Consider the following 17206-nt stretch of genomic DNA (forward strand, 5'->3'; position numbering starts at 1 on the left):
TTGAGTTCAAACGGAGGCGCCGCCCCGCGGAGCCACTCGCGCCTCACGCGCTGCCCGGGAGCCACAGCGGGACCCCGGTGGGTCCCTCACGGGAACGGGCCCAGACACCGACCTGGAACCGAACCTGCGCTTGTAGCTGTGCCTGTCCTGACCGTGTACCTGCGTCTGTAGCTGTGCCTGTCCTGACCCTGTACCTGCTTCTGTAGCTGTGCCTGTCCTGACCCTGTACCTGCTTCTGTAGCTGTGCCCCAGCCTGTACCTGTACCTGAATTTGAACCTGTACACGAACCTGTGCTTGTACCTGTGTCTATACCTGCACCTGTGCCTGAATCTGTACATGAAACCCGCTTAGTTACACCTCTGCCTGGATCTGTACCCACAGCAGTGCCTGTGTTCATGCCTGAACCTGAACTTGGACCTGAACCTTTGTCCATGTCTGCACATGAACCTGTACCTATAGCTGTACCTGAACCTTTATCTAGATCTGCATCTGAACCTGCCCAGGTTTATCAAGCCCCTCTGAGGGAGCGGGACTTGTGGGGGCTCAGTGGTCCCAAATTTGCACCTCCTCAGATCACCCAGATTCATTTTATATCAATTCAACATCCCTTAGGCTTTATAAAGTTGTTATAAGTGTTTTAAATGAATTCTTTTATATAGTGTTAAACCAGGGTTTGAATGATTGTTGAGCTTGTTGGTATGTTCTTGTATCTTCCTATTGATTGTATTGGTTTTGGCCCCAGTTTAAGCATCTGTGTTTAATCAGATTAAAATACTACTAGCCACAAAAATGCTATTAACCACAGCAGTAAGGGGGAGAAAACTAAAGGGAGCAAGGATGGGAGGGGGGAGAAGCAGTAAAAGTTAAATTAATATTTTAAATCCATTTTAATCAGCAAATTGGTTACCTTCATTTAGATATAAAACTCTCCTCCCAAACAGGAATTCATTACTGAGACTTGAATGTGAGGATCTGTGAGGCCAAAAATCAACATGAACACTGTGTTTTTCTGTATTTGAAGGCAGAAGAGAAAAAATATATTATTAATAACAATTATAACAATCTATTTTTGAGATATGAAATGTGACCTTCATTGCAAGCTTGATGCTTGGGAAAGGGATACAGGACAATGTCATCCAGCCTTTTGTGCTTCAGGGGATAAAATTCTACTATTCTGATCTTTTACAAAGCAGAACTTTTGATTTTATTCCTATTTTATTATCTAGCTTGCCTCAAAGACTATTTTATGTGGTGTGATGACTTTAGATGTGATACAGTTAGATGTAAGCAGTTTTTTAAATGTTATTTCTTTTAAATTAAATGACTTTGAAGACTATTTCATAAGCTCTAGTGGGCCTTTAATTTAGTTCAGTATTATTATTATTATTATTATTATTATTATTCAATAGTTGTGTTCTATTGGACTATCTTTAATATAGATGTAAACCATACCAAAATCAGGATTCTATTTGGTATCTTATTGGGTATCATTGCTAATTAACAAATATTAAAAAAATTACTTCCTGGGGGTCCTGAATGATGTATCTAAAACAAACAATTTCTAGCAGAAAAACTCTTAGAAATTGAATTTATTGCAGTCTCTGCCAGCCCACATGTGATCAAACAGCAGAAATAAATAAATACACCTGCAGTGTGGCAATAATTGTATTTTCTGGCATGATTTACAGCGGTGTCAGAGCTGATGTGCAATATTTAGAGAATGCAAATGATAACAAAGATTTTCAATCTGTCTCCAAGAGCAGCAGTGCTCTCTGAAACAGCATCTGTACAAATATTTGCCAAAGTAGATTTACAGGAGGGACAAAAAACAAACAAAAAAAAAGACATTTTCTTCAAGGTTTAATTTGCTGGTAGGTTAATTTGGGCACATTTAATTTAGACAAATACACCTGACTACACCATGAAGTAAAACTGCCAAAAATGAGGAGAAAAATAAAGTCAGTGCTTGAAAATCCTTGATAGAGAATTTAAAAATCAGCATTTTAATTTACCACATGAAGATCTTCATACAGAATTATTTATTCAAGTGTCTGAACGGGTGTTTTGGAAACACTGACTGAAGTTTGTTTCTCACAGATTCATACTATCAGCGGTTTTTACTTTAGAAAGCACAAATTCTGGTTAAAGCTTTCCCTAAATTAGGGTTTTTATTTGGTATAAAGTAAATAAATATTCAGGCTATTCACACTGTGTGAAGCCAAGTCCAGAGATGAGAAATCATACGATTAACCCTGAAAATTCAAAAGTTCTGTAACCAATTTCTCTCTTAAAATCCTCATTTATTACACTGACACATTACTGCACCCAGGATTTTTGGAGTGCTTCTGCTCCTGCACAGAACCTGATTTTGACAAAGGATTTTTTTGTGGGAGGAATCTGCATAAATTTAGGAACAAATGGGATGTTTCCAAATTTTATCTATCCACAGCTAAGAAATACTTTGAAATAATTCACCTTAAATGTTGAAAGAACATGAACTACTAAGGGAAAAACCTTTTCATATGATGGACACACTGATATTTTAAAGTCAAACCTGTATTTCAAGTAATCCAAATTAATCTGGAAAAGGAGCTTTCCAATTGTCCTTCAAAGCCAGGGAGGATGGCTGGGAATCAAAAGACACGATGTCCCAGTGAAATATGTCAGGATTAAAATGCAAATTAAAACTTTGCATTGCGTTCTAGACCTGTGTAACAGCTTTTCCAATTCCAAAAGATTACAAAATCACCCCCAAGGATGATGGAATCCAACTCCTGGCCCCCAAGAATCCCAAATCCTTAATTCTGAAAATCTTGCCATCAGCAGATCACGTGTAAACCCGAAGGTGACTGTAAGAGGGATTTTGCATCTCCCAGCGAGTCCTTTTGCACAGCTGAGGTAGAAATTTGTTCATTTTATTGGGACTGGGGCGAGACTCCCCTGGATTCAGCAAATTAACTCAACCTCTGAAATTCCAGAGCTGCACAAGGGAGGAGAGCTGTTCCATGGGCTGCTTCCTTGGGAGGCTGGAGCCATCATAAAATCATGGAATGGTTTGGGTTGGAAGGGGCCTTAAAGCTCATCCAGTTCCACCTTCCCCTGTCCCAGCTGCTCCAGCCCCAATGTCCAGCCTGGCCTTGGGCACTGCCAGGGATCCAGGGGCAGCCCCAGCTGCTCTGGGAATTCCATCCCAGCTCCTCCTCACCCTCCCAGGGAACAATTCCTGCCCAAAATCCCATCCAGCCCTGTTCTCTGTCTCTCCATGCTCTCCTAAATAATCCCTTCTCCATCTTTTCCAGAGGATCCCTTCAGGTTTTGGAAGCACAAAGTTTCTGTAACAACCTCAACTAGAAAATACCGTGCTCAGTAATTCCTTCTCAAGCTCTTCCCACCTGGGTGAGTTTTCCTTGTTTTTTGTCCACCCAGCTGGTGAGAAGTCCCAGCTCGGATCTTTTGTGGATTTTTTTATGGATAGTTGGAGTTTGGGAAAATTCAGGAAAACGCTGAGTGGTTTCTCATGCAATGGAAAGAAGAGAAAGGAGAAAAGGATTCTTTGTGCAAAGAACTTCCTTGGCAAGGTGTCAGCTCGATTAATGACTGAGTAATTCCCCTCCTCTGTGCAAAGCAGCACAGAAAATGGATAAAAGTCATTAGGAGGAAGCTCTCACCCAAAGATCTAAATTACATCCTAATCCTTTAATTCCTCAGATGAAGAACACTCGCCGGGAAATTCAGTGGCCTGGAAAATTCTCAATGCAACAATTTCTGCATTAGGAAAAACAGAGCTTAACATTTGTGCAGAGCAAACACCTCTTTGATCTGCCTTAGTTTATACTGCTTAAATATCCCATTAAAATAAATACATTTCATGGACAGTTTGCAATCAAAGTGTATTTTTTATGAAAGCTCAGTTTCTAAAAACAGAACCAGATAAGGAACCAGAAGGTCTTTATGGTAGCTTTAAAAGTAGGAAAAAACCAACTTTACCACCAGTAGAGTATAGAAATATCCACATTTGCTGTGTGATCGACAGTTACAATTATCATTATTAATTTAATTAACCAAGAACTTATAAATATTTGAGATTCTTCTGTTTTCTGAGACCACACCAAGGCACCTGACTGTCCTCACACACAGAGTCATCTCCCAGTGGCCTCACAAGCTGAATGAAAGTACATGACCCAATCACACAAAAGAGTTTATCAACTCCTCTGGAATAATTAAAAAAATTAACAGCTTTTACCTGCAACGGCAAATGAGAATCAGGGACTTGTTAAATTTGGAAAAGATCATCAAATCCAGCCATCAACCAGTTCACCACTAACCCACGTCCTCAATGCCACACCCACACGTTTTTTGAACACTTCCAAGGATGGGAACCACTGCCCCAGGCAATTTTCCAAAGCTTTAAAACTCTTTCCGTGAAGAAATTTTAATTTCCAAACCTCCCCTGGCACAATTTGAGGCCATTTCCTCTCATCCTGCCAACGTTAGAACAACGCCCAGGAAGGACGTGCAGGAAAGTTCTTCCCAACAACTGTGGGGGAAAAATAAATCCTAAAATGAGCCCCCCTGCAGAAGCATCTCCCAAATGGGAGGTGTGAGGTGGAGCAGGGAAACAGAAAAGGGGCCAAACAGAAATCAGGCTTCGAGAAATCCTATTTGATTTGACATTAGGATGCAACCCCTGAGCAGTTACTCCTGCTTTACACAAACCTCCCCTACCTTGTTACAACAGCGGGGCCATCCTGGTTAACTTTAGCAACATATCCAATGCAAAACTTGTCAAAATGAATTTAAAAATTGCTGTTAATTAGAATGAACTTTCAATTCACGATTGGTGACACAGCTGGAAGTTTAGAACCTATTTCTATCTTGGTACGACACCACAGTTTACCACAGGATTATTTTGCTATATTTACTTAATTTTACTATATTTATTTCATCAGATCTAACTTATCCAGACAGTTTGGGATGACCCAGATTCCAACTGCTTCCATGAGTTCCTACACCCTTTATATGCACAATATTCAAAATAAATCAATTTTACTCCCAAACAGCTACAGATAAGCACTGAAAAATTACTGATCTAGATAATGGATTTCAACTCTTTTAGAATGCTTAATTCAAATGAACACACAACACAGGAATGAAATTAAAAGATTTAAAGGAAAATAATGCAGTTGGAGAATAAAAAGGAAGCTTTGTTCTTGCATCAGAATGTATTAGATCTTGCAATTTGCATATACAAATAATTCAGCCACATTCACCGGCATTAAAAACACAGCAAGATCAAATTAGAAACGTAAGGAAAAAAAAATAATAAGAGCTGAAACTGTATAATACATACATATATATATATTATAAAGATTTGATAAATTAAATACATTTTGGTTATACAGAAAAGTTCCAGTAACTTTACACGAAAAATGGGACGAGGGAAACGCAAACATTTCAAAAGACTGAACACGGTGTGGTCAGGCTCATTTTAAAAGTTTAAAAAATACATAAAAATAGCCTAAAAAACACTGCTAATTACAGTATGCATTCTTCATTAAGGCCCAAGTCAGCCAAGCACTTCTAAGGGATTGCTCTGGGAACAGGGAATCCACGGCATTCCATGGATTGTGGGATGAGGATGTTGGGAAGCGAACGCTTAAATGCTGAGCTGGGACCTTCTGAACACATGAACAGTCAAAGTCACACAGTGACCAAAAGCACAGACAGATCAGAAGGACACTTCCAATCCAACAATTTGGCTTTTTAAAGGAATTCCATGCAATGGATGGAGAGTCAAAGGAAAATTCCAATCCACTGTGACACTCCCCAGAGCTCCAGCCACTGAGCAACACCCAACAACTGCCAAGGGAGCTCTTCTCACTCCACAAAAGCCCTTCTGGACTGTGAATTCTGAGTCACATTTTAGGCATTTCTCTTTCCTCCTCGATATCTCAATCTGGTTATCGACTGAAATCCGAGTACCCAGCGAGGCCTTGGTGTTCCAGCTGAACTCCATCCCACTCCTGGTTGGAAGGAGGTCTTGGTGAACCTCATGGGAAGCTGGAATTGTGCTGCAGCTCCTGGGGGAGACCCCCACACCCCATCACTGCTGCACTCAGACTGACCTCAGGGACCCCAAAATCTGCCCAACACACCAATTATTATTATTGCTCAAATGCTGGCTAAATGGTCAGAAAGATCCTGACATCAGGATTGTTAACATGGGAATTCCTTTATTTTCCAACCTTTTGGAGTCTTCCTGCACTGAGGCTGATTTCAGGAGACAGCCTCAATTTTTACCACAGGGACTCACTAATCTGCCAAACAGACAAATTCATATTATTATTATTCAAATGTTGGCTATCTATGGTTGGAAAGCTACTGAAATCAGAAAACAGGAATTCCTTTGCCTTATTTTCCAAGCTCTGGGAGTCTCCCTGCACTGAGATGGACTTCATGGACAGCTCAGCCCAAATTTGTACCTCAGGGACCCAAAAAACTGACAAATTATTCAAAGTGGGCTAAATGGTCAGAAAAATCCTGACATCAGGATCAGAAAATGGGAATTCCTTTGCATTATTCTCCAACCTCTGGGAGTCTCCCTGTGCTATAAATCAGACTGAGCTCCCCCTGTATCAGTTTCCAGCCTGGATTTATTCTGGCTCTTTCAATTTGGCTGGAATTTCAGGAACATGCCCTTCCTCAGCTCCACTTTCACTACCCAACCCTGTGGCCTGAGTGTTTCTTCTCATAGAGACTCACGAGCCAGGTTTAATCTTTAAACAATCTCGTTTTTGAGGTGCATAATTACTGTACAAATAAATACAGGAGTGCAGCGATGGGAAGACAAGAACAGCCAATGGCACTGTGGGAATTGGGTGCTCAGGAATTCCTACCCCAAACCTTTTCCAGCTAGGATGGAATGGCAGGAGACCTAGGGACACCTTCCTGTCCCCTTGTGTTGCTTCAAGGTGCAATGGGATTATTGGAATGGGGTAAAATAGTGCAAGAACAGCAGGGAAAAGCTCAGTTTAAGCAGCTTGTTTGAAATAAGGCTTTGATGTTGCGTGGCCAAAGCCTGGCTGGACAAAACAGAACTGTTGCATATTCGTTATGGAATTAATTAAAGATTCACCCTCTTTGTGCTCATTAAGTCAGAGACGCTTTTGGAAAAGTGGGAAAGATCAACTTGGTAATTATTGAACATTCAGGTGCCCTGTGATTGTGGGGATTTTCCAGCTCCTGGTCAGGGCTGTAATAAAAACTTTTATATTTTCTGTCACCAACTCTATTCTCAGTAGTGCTTTCAGTAAAAATATATCTCTGTACACAACCCTAAACCACTCATGGAAAATCCTTTTTTGATCACATTTCTGGGAGGATAAGAACCTGGAGGAACTTTTAATACAATACTCAATGTTTCTTAAATTAAACCATTCATAAAATGTGTTTTCCAATTTTTACCTCTTAATTATCCTGCTGAGTCAAATCAAGGAGTAAGAGTTCATCTCTTACTTTAAAGAAGTGGGAAATTATGCAGGTGATTATAGAGAAGAGAAACTTTTATCTCCATTTCTGGCCTTTCTCTTCAAGTAGACAAGTTCAGGTGCTGCAAAATATACTTTTCAAATGTGCAAAATATTCTAAAAATCACATTATTGCCTTTCCAAGTCAATTTAAACAAAATTTGGGAAGAAAAACCAAATTAACAGGACTTTGAAAGTTCTGTTAATTCAAAAATTCAAATCTGTATTTCTACTGATTTTATCCTATGGACAATAGGACTCAAAATCCAACAAAACCTGGAGGCTCTTTAAAACAGTCTAGAAAAATAAATATCTATTTTCATGGTGAACATACTTCCCTGGTGAACAAAACATGTTTAAACACATGCACCAAAATTCACTTTTTTTAGGATGAACTGTAAATCACCTGTCAAAAAATTCAAGAACTGGGAGAGAACATTGTTGATAAATATTTATGAGTGGCAAAACTCAAAGGGGGAAAAAAAAACCCCAAGAATTAATTTTTTGTTATTTAGAATAAAGATTTCTATCCCATCTTACAGTGCTATACAGTATAGGAACATTATATTTTGCTTTAGAAGATATTTCTATTTAAGAAACAACTTTATACAGCAAATGCAACTTTTAGAGCCAGCACAACGTTGTATTTACAGTTCAGTCAACAATCCAAGTGACATGGAATAAATTAACATAATGTACAACTATTTATACAGACAAATTAAAAAATAAGGCAGAATTCTCATTTGAAATTAGCATAATCTGAAAAGATGTCGATGAAATCTTGTACCACTCTGTAGCAGAATTCATACTGTTCCTGGAAAACAAGGAAAAGAGATCAAAATGTGCTTTTGGTTACAGTTAGAAAATTGGAATTCTGCAAATCCCAGTGATAAATTCATCACATCCTAACTGGGACCAGTAGCTGAGGCCTGGTCTGATTTCTGTTTATTATTTTAGATAAAAACAATGGTTCCTCTTGCTTTGGGCAGACACTGGTCAGGCTGATCGCTGCTCTTTGCTTCAAATGATTTCCTGAGCTTTTTCAGAGATGGTTCTTAAACTGAATCAGTTCTTAGGCCTGGCTTTTGATTTAAACCCAGCTGCTCACAGCAGAAACTCTTGAGCACTGCCCAGGGATAATCAGGGAATCATCCCAGGATGGTTTGGGTTGGAAAGGACCTCAAATCCCACCCATCCCACCCCAGCCATGGCAGGGACACCTTCCCCTGTCCCAGCTGCTCCAGCCCCAGCGTCCAGCCTGGCCTTGGGCACTGCCAGGGATCCAGGGGCAGCCCCAGCTGCTCTGGGAATTCCATCCCAGCTCCTCCCCACCCTGCCAGGGAACAATTCCTGCCCAAAATCCCATCCAGCCCTGTCTCAGCCTGACCATGAATAATCCAATTCCATTCCTTCATCCCCTTTCTTTCTATCCACAGGACAGAGAAAACATCTCCCTGGAAAAAGGCTTTGAGGCAATTGTTTCTAAAGAGGTTTCAGATTGCTGAATGGAAGCAATACTTGTATATTTGCAAGTTAAGAAAAGTCTCAAAAAAACCTTTTATGTTTACTCAGTAGGGAAAAGCATCTGGACTAAGCTTCAAATAGTCATTGTAGATGACTTGAAGGAAAACTTAAAAGATTTTAAACAAGTCAGTGACATTTCCAAGGATTTCCACATCTCTGGCAGGGTCCAAGGCCGGGTTGGATGGGGCACATCCCAGCCTGGGATAGTGGAAGGTGTCCCTGCCCATGGCAGGGGTGGGAATGGGATAAGCTTTAAGGTTCCTTCCAACCCAAACCATTCCCTGATTCCAGTTTATGCCCAGACGTTTGAAGGAAAGAAAGAACAACTGATAAATAGCTTGAAAGACATTTACTTCATATATTTTCTCACCTGCAACACTCAAAATATGTTTAATTTAACTGCCTCAAGCTCCTGCAAGGCAGAGAATATTTAACCAAATTGTATTTTCAGACATGCTCTAAAAACCCCTGTAAAACCCTGATAATGGTATACACACAATCCACCACGCATCATTTATATCAACCTGCACAAAACCCTTCCCTCTCCTCCCCCAAGAATATTTCGAGGCAGAACTCCCTTCCAAAGCCCTGGTAGATCCCATACCAGCGTTTGCACCATGTGTGGCCTCTGCAGCCTCAGGCTCTTCACGGCTTGGAACACGTCCAGGAGCCCCTCGGCCTTCACCCGCTCCAGGATGTTGCTCAGTGCTATGAAGGTTCCCGTTCTCCCCGCTCCAGCACTGCAGTGAAAACACGTTTGTTTGGGATAAAAATGGGAAAAGAGGAATGCCAGGGGCATGGAACGGGCAGGCTGAGGTGCAGAGGGGGCTCACCTGCAGTGCACAGTGATGGGGTGGTTCCCTGTCTGCTGCTGCTGTTTCTGCACTGCTGCAATGAGGTCGATCATGCCTTTCCCTTCGGCAGGAATCCCGATCTCCGGCCACCCGTGGAAGTGGAACTGCCTGACCAGCCTGCTCTGCTTCTCCTGGTTGCTCTGCCAGCAGGAAAACATCACTCAGCCACTTGTTCCCTCCAGGTGGAAACACAATTCCTGCCTGGAACATCTGCAGCAGCAATTCTATGCTGCTACAGGAGAGTATTTGCAGCCTGGTAACATATTAAGGACCTTGATGATCTTATTTCCAGTAATGTTCCATGATTCCATCCTGGCAGGTCTGTTTATAAATCCCCCACCCATGGATAATTTCCCACTACAGTTTTTCTTTAGCTGTTTACTCTTAGGAAAGGTCTTAGGATACACTGGAAATGCCCAAGGCCAGGTTAGAAAAGGCTTGGAAGAACCTGAGGTAGTGGGAGGTGTCCCTGCCCATGGCAGGAGTTGGAGTGAGATGAGTTCTAAACTCCCAGCCCAAACCACTCTGGAATTCTGTGAAAAGTCTTGAATCAAATTTTCTTTGCTACCTATGTGGGAGATGGCAGAAAAATCTGTAACTTTCTAGAATAACAGTGACAACAAAACAGTTTAAAAAACCCCAAAACCACCCATTTTACTGATCCGAATTTTCAGGGACTTTAAGCAAAATTATTCCATATAAGCTTCCTCTTAATTAACCACATTTAAGTTTAGACAGAAATCACGGAATTTAAGATACATAACCAGATTTATAAATGTCTTCTGATGGGAAAAAAAAAAAAAAAAAAAAGAGAACAACAAAAAGGGTGGAATTTTAAAGAATTACCTGATTAAATGTAACCAGGAAGTCCCTCACACTGATGGCATCCATCAGGTTGTCACTCTTGATTTCCACCGTGATCTCTCCGTGAGTCACGGAGCCCTCTGATGGCCAGTACTGGCAGCATTTTTCCTGCAGAACCCAGAGAATTGCAAACATTCCTTGATTTATTCCCCCCCACCCCAACATTGTCATGAATCTCTGGTATAAAAAGTGACATCCAGCATAATAAGTGTGTTTTAAACACTAAGAATACAGTGATAAGATATTTCTTGAATAGAAACCATCATGATGAAAAGGGCTCAAGAGGCCCAGACAGCAAATATTGCTTTAAAACGAAGTGGAATAATAAATGGAATTCCTGAAAGCAAGGCAATGTTGTTAAAAACCTCCCAAAACCACCAAAAAAAGCTTTTCACAACACCTTTGTTGAACCCAGAATTTTCAAGCTGCAGCACAGGAGTCTTTAATTAATGATATGAATTGTCATATTTAAATTAAATAATTAATTATTTCTCGTATTTAAATCAAATTAGGACAGGCTCAGAATGAGCAACAGGAGCTTTTACTGGGACAAACAGGATAAAAGTTTACACAAAAGTTTGTTCCCAGATCCCAAAACTCTGTCCTGTGTCAGGCATCCCTTGAAGAGAACGGGAAGCTTTGAAAAATCACAATATTCTGCACTTGTTTTGTGCTTCCTGACAATTCCAGAAAAAGCAGCAACGCTGCCCCCACACCAAAGAGTGAAGCAAGTGCTCATTCTAGGAAAAGCCAAGAAAATAAAATCTCAGATTGTTGGAATTTTTTTGGCAAAAAACAAACCCCAAACCCAGAACTGATGGTGGGAAGGGGAAGGGTGGGGCTGCGGGGTGGGCACGCACCTGCTCCCTCTCCTGGACCTCGGTGAGCATGACGATGGTGTGGCACTTCCACTCCCACACCATCCTCCAGAAATCCTCCACCGTGTGTGGGAGGGGGCCCTGGGTGGCAATGAAATAATCCTTCTGCCGATATCCCTGCGGGAAGAGAGCGCGATCACCCAGGGCCGCTGGGCACGGCGACATCGCGGCTCAAAACGGGGCTCCTCTCCCAGGGAACCACCTCAGGGTCCACCAGGGAAGGTCAGAGTTGGGTATTAGGGGGAAATTCTCCCACAGAAAGTGCTGGCAGTGCCCCAGGCAGTGCTCCAGTCCCAGGAGAGATTTAAAATCCATGTGGAGGTGGCACTTGGGGACATGGGGCAGTGGTGGCCTTGGCAGTGCTGGGGGATGGTTGGACTCGATGGTCTGAGAGAGCTTTTCCACCCTCAGAGATTCTGTGGTTCTAAAATCTCTCCCAAATTCACAATCCTCAGGTGAATTTTCCCCGTCATGCCTGAGAGGATGAGATTCTGCAGGACCAGATTTCACAAGGCTATCACAACAGCAGCTCCCAGCTTTTCTCTAGGATTAACTTCTACTTCAAGTTTTGGGATCCAATTTTATTTCACAGAATCCATGAGGTCAGAAAAGACCTCTGAGGTCATGGAGTCCAACCTGTGACCCAACACAAGGCACTGAGGGCCAGCCTTTCCTTATTTCCATGCAGATGTGATCCCTATGGAATCCACAACCCTCGGACACCAACGTGGTTTTACTGCTTAAGGACAAATTGTCACATCTAAACAAAAACAAGACACAATCCTGTCTTACTCAGCTTCCAACAGGAAGAAAGCTTGGAATTCATCCAGCTCTGCCCAAGTAAAGCCTGGCTTTGCCAGACACCGACAGCTTTTCCCTGTACTCAACACTGACTTTTCTGTTTCTCAGAAAAGCAAATATTTACACCTGTTAACCTGACCCAGATAATGCAATCACTGCCTGTCGGTTGTGCAGCTGATTTCTTTGATTGGAATTTAATAAAAGGTTTGGTTTATAAATCTAACAACAAGGTTTAAACTGCACAGCCATTTAAACTGAAATAAAAACCCCCAGATTAGAAATGCATTTGGAAACTCCCATAAACAAAGCTCATGTTCTTTGCAAGCCAAGCTGATTGTGCCTCTTTAAAAAGACTTCTCAGCAGCAGCAAAACCTCTGATTTGAAAAGGAAATGCATGAAAATGTTGTGTACTTACATCTATGAAGGAAGCATTGATGTAGTCTGTGTACTCCTGCCCTCTTTTCATGGACAGAATCACTCTGTTAAAATCATCTGGAAAAGAAACGTCTGGGCTTAGTTTTGAGTCCAGAAGAGTCCAGTCTTAAGTTTAAAAGTTTAGTCTTAATTTTAAGTCCAGTCTTACTTCTGCCAACTGCACATGGAAGAACAAACCCCACCAAATCTTTTCTCTGAGCTGCTCATTTCCAGGTGCAGACATTACAGTGCTGCTCAGATGGAGCAAGGAACCACACAGAAAAGGGCTGGTTTAAAAGGTGAAACCACCAAGTTACTGAAATTCAAAATCCCCGACTGTAACAGATTTTAGGGTTATTTAATAAAACCCAATTCACTGCATTTTTTACAGATGACAGTTTGTAAGGGGAGCTGTGCTCTGCCAGCACACAGATCCAGTGTGTGCTCCCAGGCAGGGATTTATGGCCCTTTCTCTGGAGGTGAGAGGCTGGGCTCTTACAGGGGATGATCTGGATGACTCTTGCTTTCTTCATGTTGGCTGGAAGGTTGCCAGTTCTCATGTTCTCCTTCATGATGCGCACGTTGGTCAGCTTCTGCAGAAAGCACACGGGAGGGTGAGCACAGGGGGCTGGGAGTGGGGGCACACAGCTCATCCCACCCTCCCAGGCCCTGCAGTGGCTTCACTGGCTACAAATCACTGCCACTGCATTGTCCTGCCTGTCAAAATTAACAATCACAGAATCCCAGAACGGTTTGGCTTGGAAAAGACTTTAAATCCCATCCCATTCCAATGCCTGCCATGGGCAGGGAAACCTTCCAGCATCCCAGGCTGCTCCAACCTGGCCTTGGACAATTCCAGAAGCCAGAGCTTCTCTGGACTCCATGTGCCAGAGCCTCCCTACCCTCACATCCAAAAATTCCTTCCCAATATCCCATCTAACCTTCCTTCCCTCAGTACGGTTGATTTTTGAACTTGTTGCTCTATCAAACTTATTTTTACATCATTTTCTTTACCCAGTTCCGAATTTCTGGTTAAATTAATCCTTTAGAGCAAAGTGAGAACTCCAGCTAGCACCCAGATGTCTATTAATACTTTAAACCTATATAGAAAAGAAATATTTTACCATAAGGAAAATCATAAAAACATTCTAACTCTTCCCTTGGGGAGCTGAAGTCATTTTAACAATGATCACACACAGCAAGGATGGTTTTCTTCATCTGAGGTTTCTCCGCTGATAAGAAATGGGTTTTTTTGGGTGGGGTTTTTGAGGTTTTTCTCCTGACAGTCTGGACATTCAACACCAGCCCTGTAAATTCCCTGCAGCTCTCCCTGCTGGCAGTCACCTCGGAGTTAACAATCCCCACTGGGATGCAGATTAGGAGCAGCTAATCCACTTTCCTCTTCCAGCATTATCTGATCTGGCAACCTGCACCAGACCCAGAGAATCACTCCACTCTTCTTTTATAAACAAACAAAAAACATTTAGAGAAAGGCCACAGAACACAGCTCTGAATGAGGGAATTAGGTTAGAATCTGAATTTAGGGAACAGAATGTTCAGCAAGGCCCCATTCACAACCACCAAATAAAACAACATTTCCCCTTTTATGCGCCTCTAATGTTATACTTTGGCTTAAATCTTGGAAATTGTATGGGAAGGATTTCCATACTTACTTTAAATTCCTCTTCCAGCCCGATTTTGACCAGGTTTGGTGCTGCACTGTGGGAAGTCTGGAGGTGTTTTTCCAGGGATGACACATCCAGCTCCGTGTCACCGTAGAGGTAGTACTCGAGTAAGGCTTGGTAAATGAAGGAATATTGCATCTGGAAGGGACAGAGAGGAAGATGAAGGGAGGGAAATGAAGGATTCTGGGACTTAATTAAAAATCACAGGATGGTTTGGCTTGGAAGGGACCTTAAATCCCTTCCCCTGTCCCAGCTGCTCCAGCCCCAGTGTCCAGCCTGGCCTTGGGCACTGCCAGGGATCCAGGGGCAGCCCCAGCTGCTCTGGGAATTCCATCCCAGCTCCTCCTCACCCTCCCAAGGAACAATTCCTGCCCAAAATCCCATCCATCCCTGCCCTCTGGCAGCTCAAAACTGCTGCTACTTGTCTTGTCACTGTTTGGTGACAATCTTAGCTAATCATTAAAATAATAATAATTAGAAGTTATTACACTAAACCAGAGTGTTCCTGTTCTGCTCACACTTCACTCATATTCTCTGACATTCCACTCTTGGGTGAATGGGAAAATTTGGAAATGACTCCTAAAAATGAAGTGTTTTTCAGGAGTCTTCTCTGCCTTTATCTTCTCCCACACCCCACATCCTTCACTGGGCTTTGTGCATTTTTGAATTTGAGAATCTCAGAACGATTTGGGTTGGAAGGAACCTTAAAACTCATCCTGTTCCACCCCCTGCCATGGGCAGGGCCACCTCCCTCTAACCCCAGGCTGCTCCAAGCCCTGGATCAGCCACGGGATGACGGGACACACTGGGCTGCCCAACAGAGTGGGAATACAGCAGCATTCCCTTCTCTGCCCAGGAGAAGCTGGAATTTGGGGCGATTCCAGCGCACTCACATCTGTCTGAACCATCTGTGGCCGCTGGTTGCGGATCCTGGAGACGAACTCGAACACGTCCACCTTCTGCTCCGCGTGCATCATGTCGATGATGGCATCGATGACGATGAAGGTGCCCGTGCGCCCCACGCCAGCGCTGGGGAGAGAACAGACACACGAAAATCTCCATGGAATCACCCAAATCTGCAGGAATTGCTGCAGCAGTGAGCCTCGTGCTCAGGCTGGACTGAAGTGGTTGCTGGGAAATGTTAAATCTCGTGGAATGGTGAAGGCTGGAAAAGCTGTCTCAGATCCTTGAGTCCAGCTGTCCCGCCCGTGTCCCCAAGTGCCACATCCACAGGGCTTTGAAAATCCCTCCAGGGATGAGGTTCCACCCCTGTGGCCTGTCCCAATGCCTGGTCACCCTTCCAGCAAAGACCATTTTCTAATATCCCATCTAAACCTCTCCCTTTTTCATTTTAACAAGGTCAGCAAAAAAAGTGCTTTTAGCACAAAAACCCAGCTCTTCCCAGCTGATGCCATCAGAATTAGACTTAAAAATACCTTTAAAAAATATCTTCTTGACCATCTCTACTAATTCAGGTTAAGATAATGTTTTAATTATTCTTGTAGTAATTTTAGCTCCACATTTCCCAATGTTGCCATCCCTAAACGCTTTTTGGTTTTTCTACCCTTAAAAGCCACGAGAGGGTGCACGACCACTAGAAATGACAAAATTCCAGCGTCTTTCAGCTCTTCCTTCCAGAGGAAAAGGGCATGGCATCCTGTACTAGTCATGAGTAGCTCTCCCTTACCCTCTGGGCAGTTTTGTTGGCCCACAAACCCCTCCAGGAACACGATAAAAACGTCTCCCCTCCCCTCACAGGCTCAAAAATACAAAGCAATTCTCAGCAAGGCAACATTAGGTTTTCAACAACACCAGAATAAAAAAGAAAAAAAGAGAGATTGTACTTGTAGCACTATTATTTCATTTCCTCACACACCTTACCAGCAGGGAAACCAAAGCCCACAAGCTGCACTGTTCCAGAGGTCTGAGGGACAATGGAGATTCCCTTCCCTCTCCCATCCATCCATCCATGTCAGCCCTCTGGCACCACAAGGAATTCCCCTCTCATGTCCTAATGTCTCCATTCCCACTTAAAAGAGATTTTTCTCCTCCTGACAGCCCTGGAAGCCACGTCTGAGCAGGGATGTCCCCTCCCCAGCTCTCACTTGGCCCTCACTGCTCATTCCTGGGAGGTTTCATTCCAGCTCAGCTTCCTCACTCCCCTTTCCAACCCCTCTTTACACACCCCTGTTCTGTCCCACACTTCCCTGAGCAGATCAGGGATTCCATCCCTGCACGTTCCTGCTGAAGCTGCTGACATCCCCACCCTGGACATTCACCTCGGGAGCTCCCTGAGTGTCTCCATCCTTAGAGTTTGCTTTGTGGCATCCCTTACTCAGCTTTTCCTCAAAGTCCCTCTCTACCCACTGAAAAAAACTCTCTCTCTAAAAAACCACCCTATTCCTAAAAACTTACAGAACACAAGAATCGGCAGAAAATCCTGCCGCTCCTCATTTCCACTCCTTGACTTCTGCTGCTAAATCAGTGTTTTGTTCTCTTCCTAAACCTCACTGGACAGGTTTTGGCTGGAGTGGCTGGGCCAGATTTCTCTACAGGCTCCCTAAAAATGGATGTTACTCACTGCTGATGGGCTTCCCTTTCCTTTTGCCAACAATTCCGTGGTGTCACATCCTGAACTGGGACGGAAATTCGGTGTCA

General features: G+C 42.9%; 1 protein-coding gene and 1 long non-coding RNA gene across 12 annotated transcripts in view; one reads left to right on the plus strand and one right to left on the minus strand.

Annotated features, from left to right (window-relative positions):
• The first annotated feature begins 68 nt into the window (after positions 1-68).
• LOC147651815 (uncharacterized) lies at positions 69-3876 on the plus strand. The gene is made up of 3 exons (XR_015290149.1): positions 69-2899; positions 3301-3397; positions 3710-3876. It is a non-coding gene; the product is annotated as an uncharacterized LOC147651815 (long non-coding RNA).
• A 1328-nt stretch (positions 3877-5204) lies between these two features.
• Positions 5205-17206, minus strand: part of PTPRE (protein tyrosine phosphatase receptor type E) — an 87695-nt gene continuing 75693 nt past the window's right edge. For all 11 annotated transcript variants that reach the window (XM_023930041.2, XM_086900808.1, XM_086900810.1 and 8 more), the window contains 9 exons: positions 15442-15577; positions 14537-14686; positions 13363-13456; positions 12865-12941; positions 11630-11764; positions 10752-10877; positions 9885-10045; positions 9656-9791; positions 5205-8341 (listed from right to left, as the gene is read on the minus strand). In XM_023930041.2, the coding sequence (XP_023785809.1) occupies positions 8267-8341; positions 9656-9791; positions 9885-10045; positions 10752-10877; positions 11630-11764; positions 12865-12941; positions 13363-13456; positions 14537-14686; positions 15442-15577 (1090 nt within the window). In that variant the 3' untranslated portion in view covers positions 5205-8266. The remainder of the gene's footprint in view (positions 8342-9655; positions 9792-9884; positions 10046-10751; positions 10878-11629; positions 11765-12864; positions 12942-13362; positions 13457-14536; positions 14687-15441; positions 15578-17206) is intronic.

The sequence above is a fragment of the Cyanistes caeruleus genome, chromosome 8, assembly GCF_971803275.1.
Source record: "Cyanistes caeruleus chromosome 8, bCyaCae1.hap1.1, whole genome shotgun sequence".
In the NCBI taxonomy this organism is placed as follows: domain Eukaryota; kingdom Metazoa; phylum Chordata; class Aves; order Passeriformes; family Paridae; genus Cyanistes; species Cyanistes caeruleus.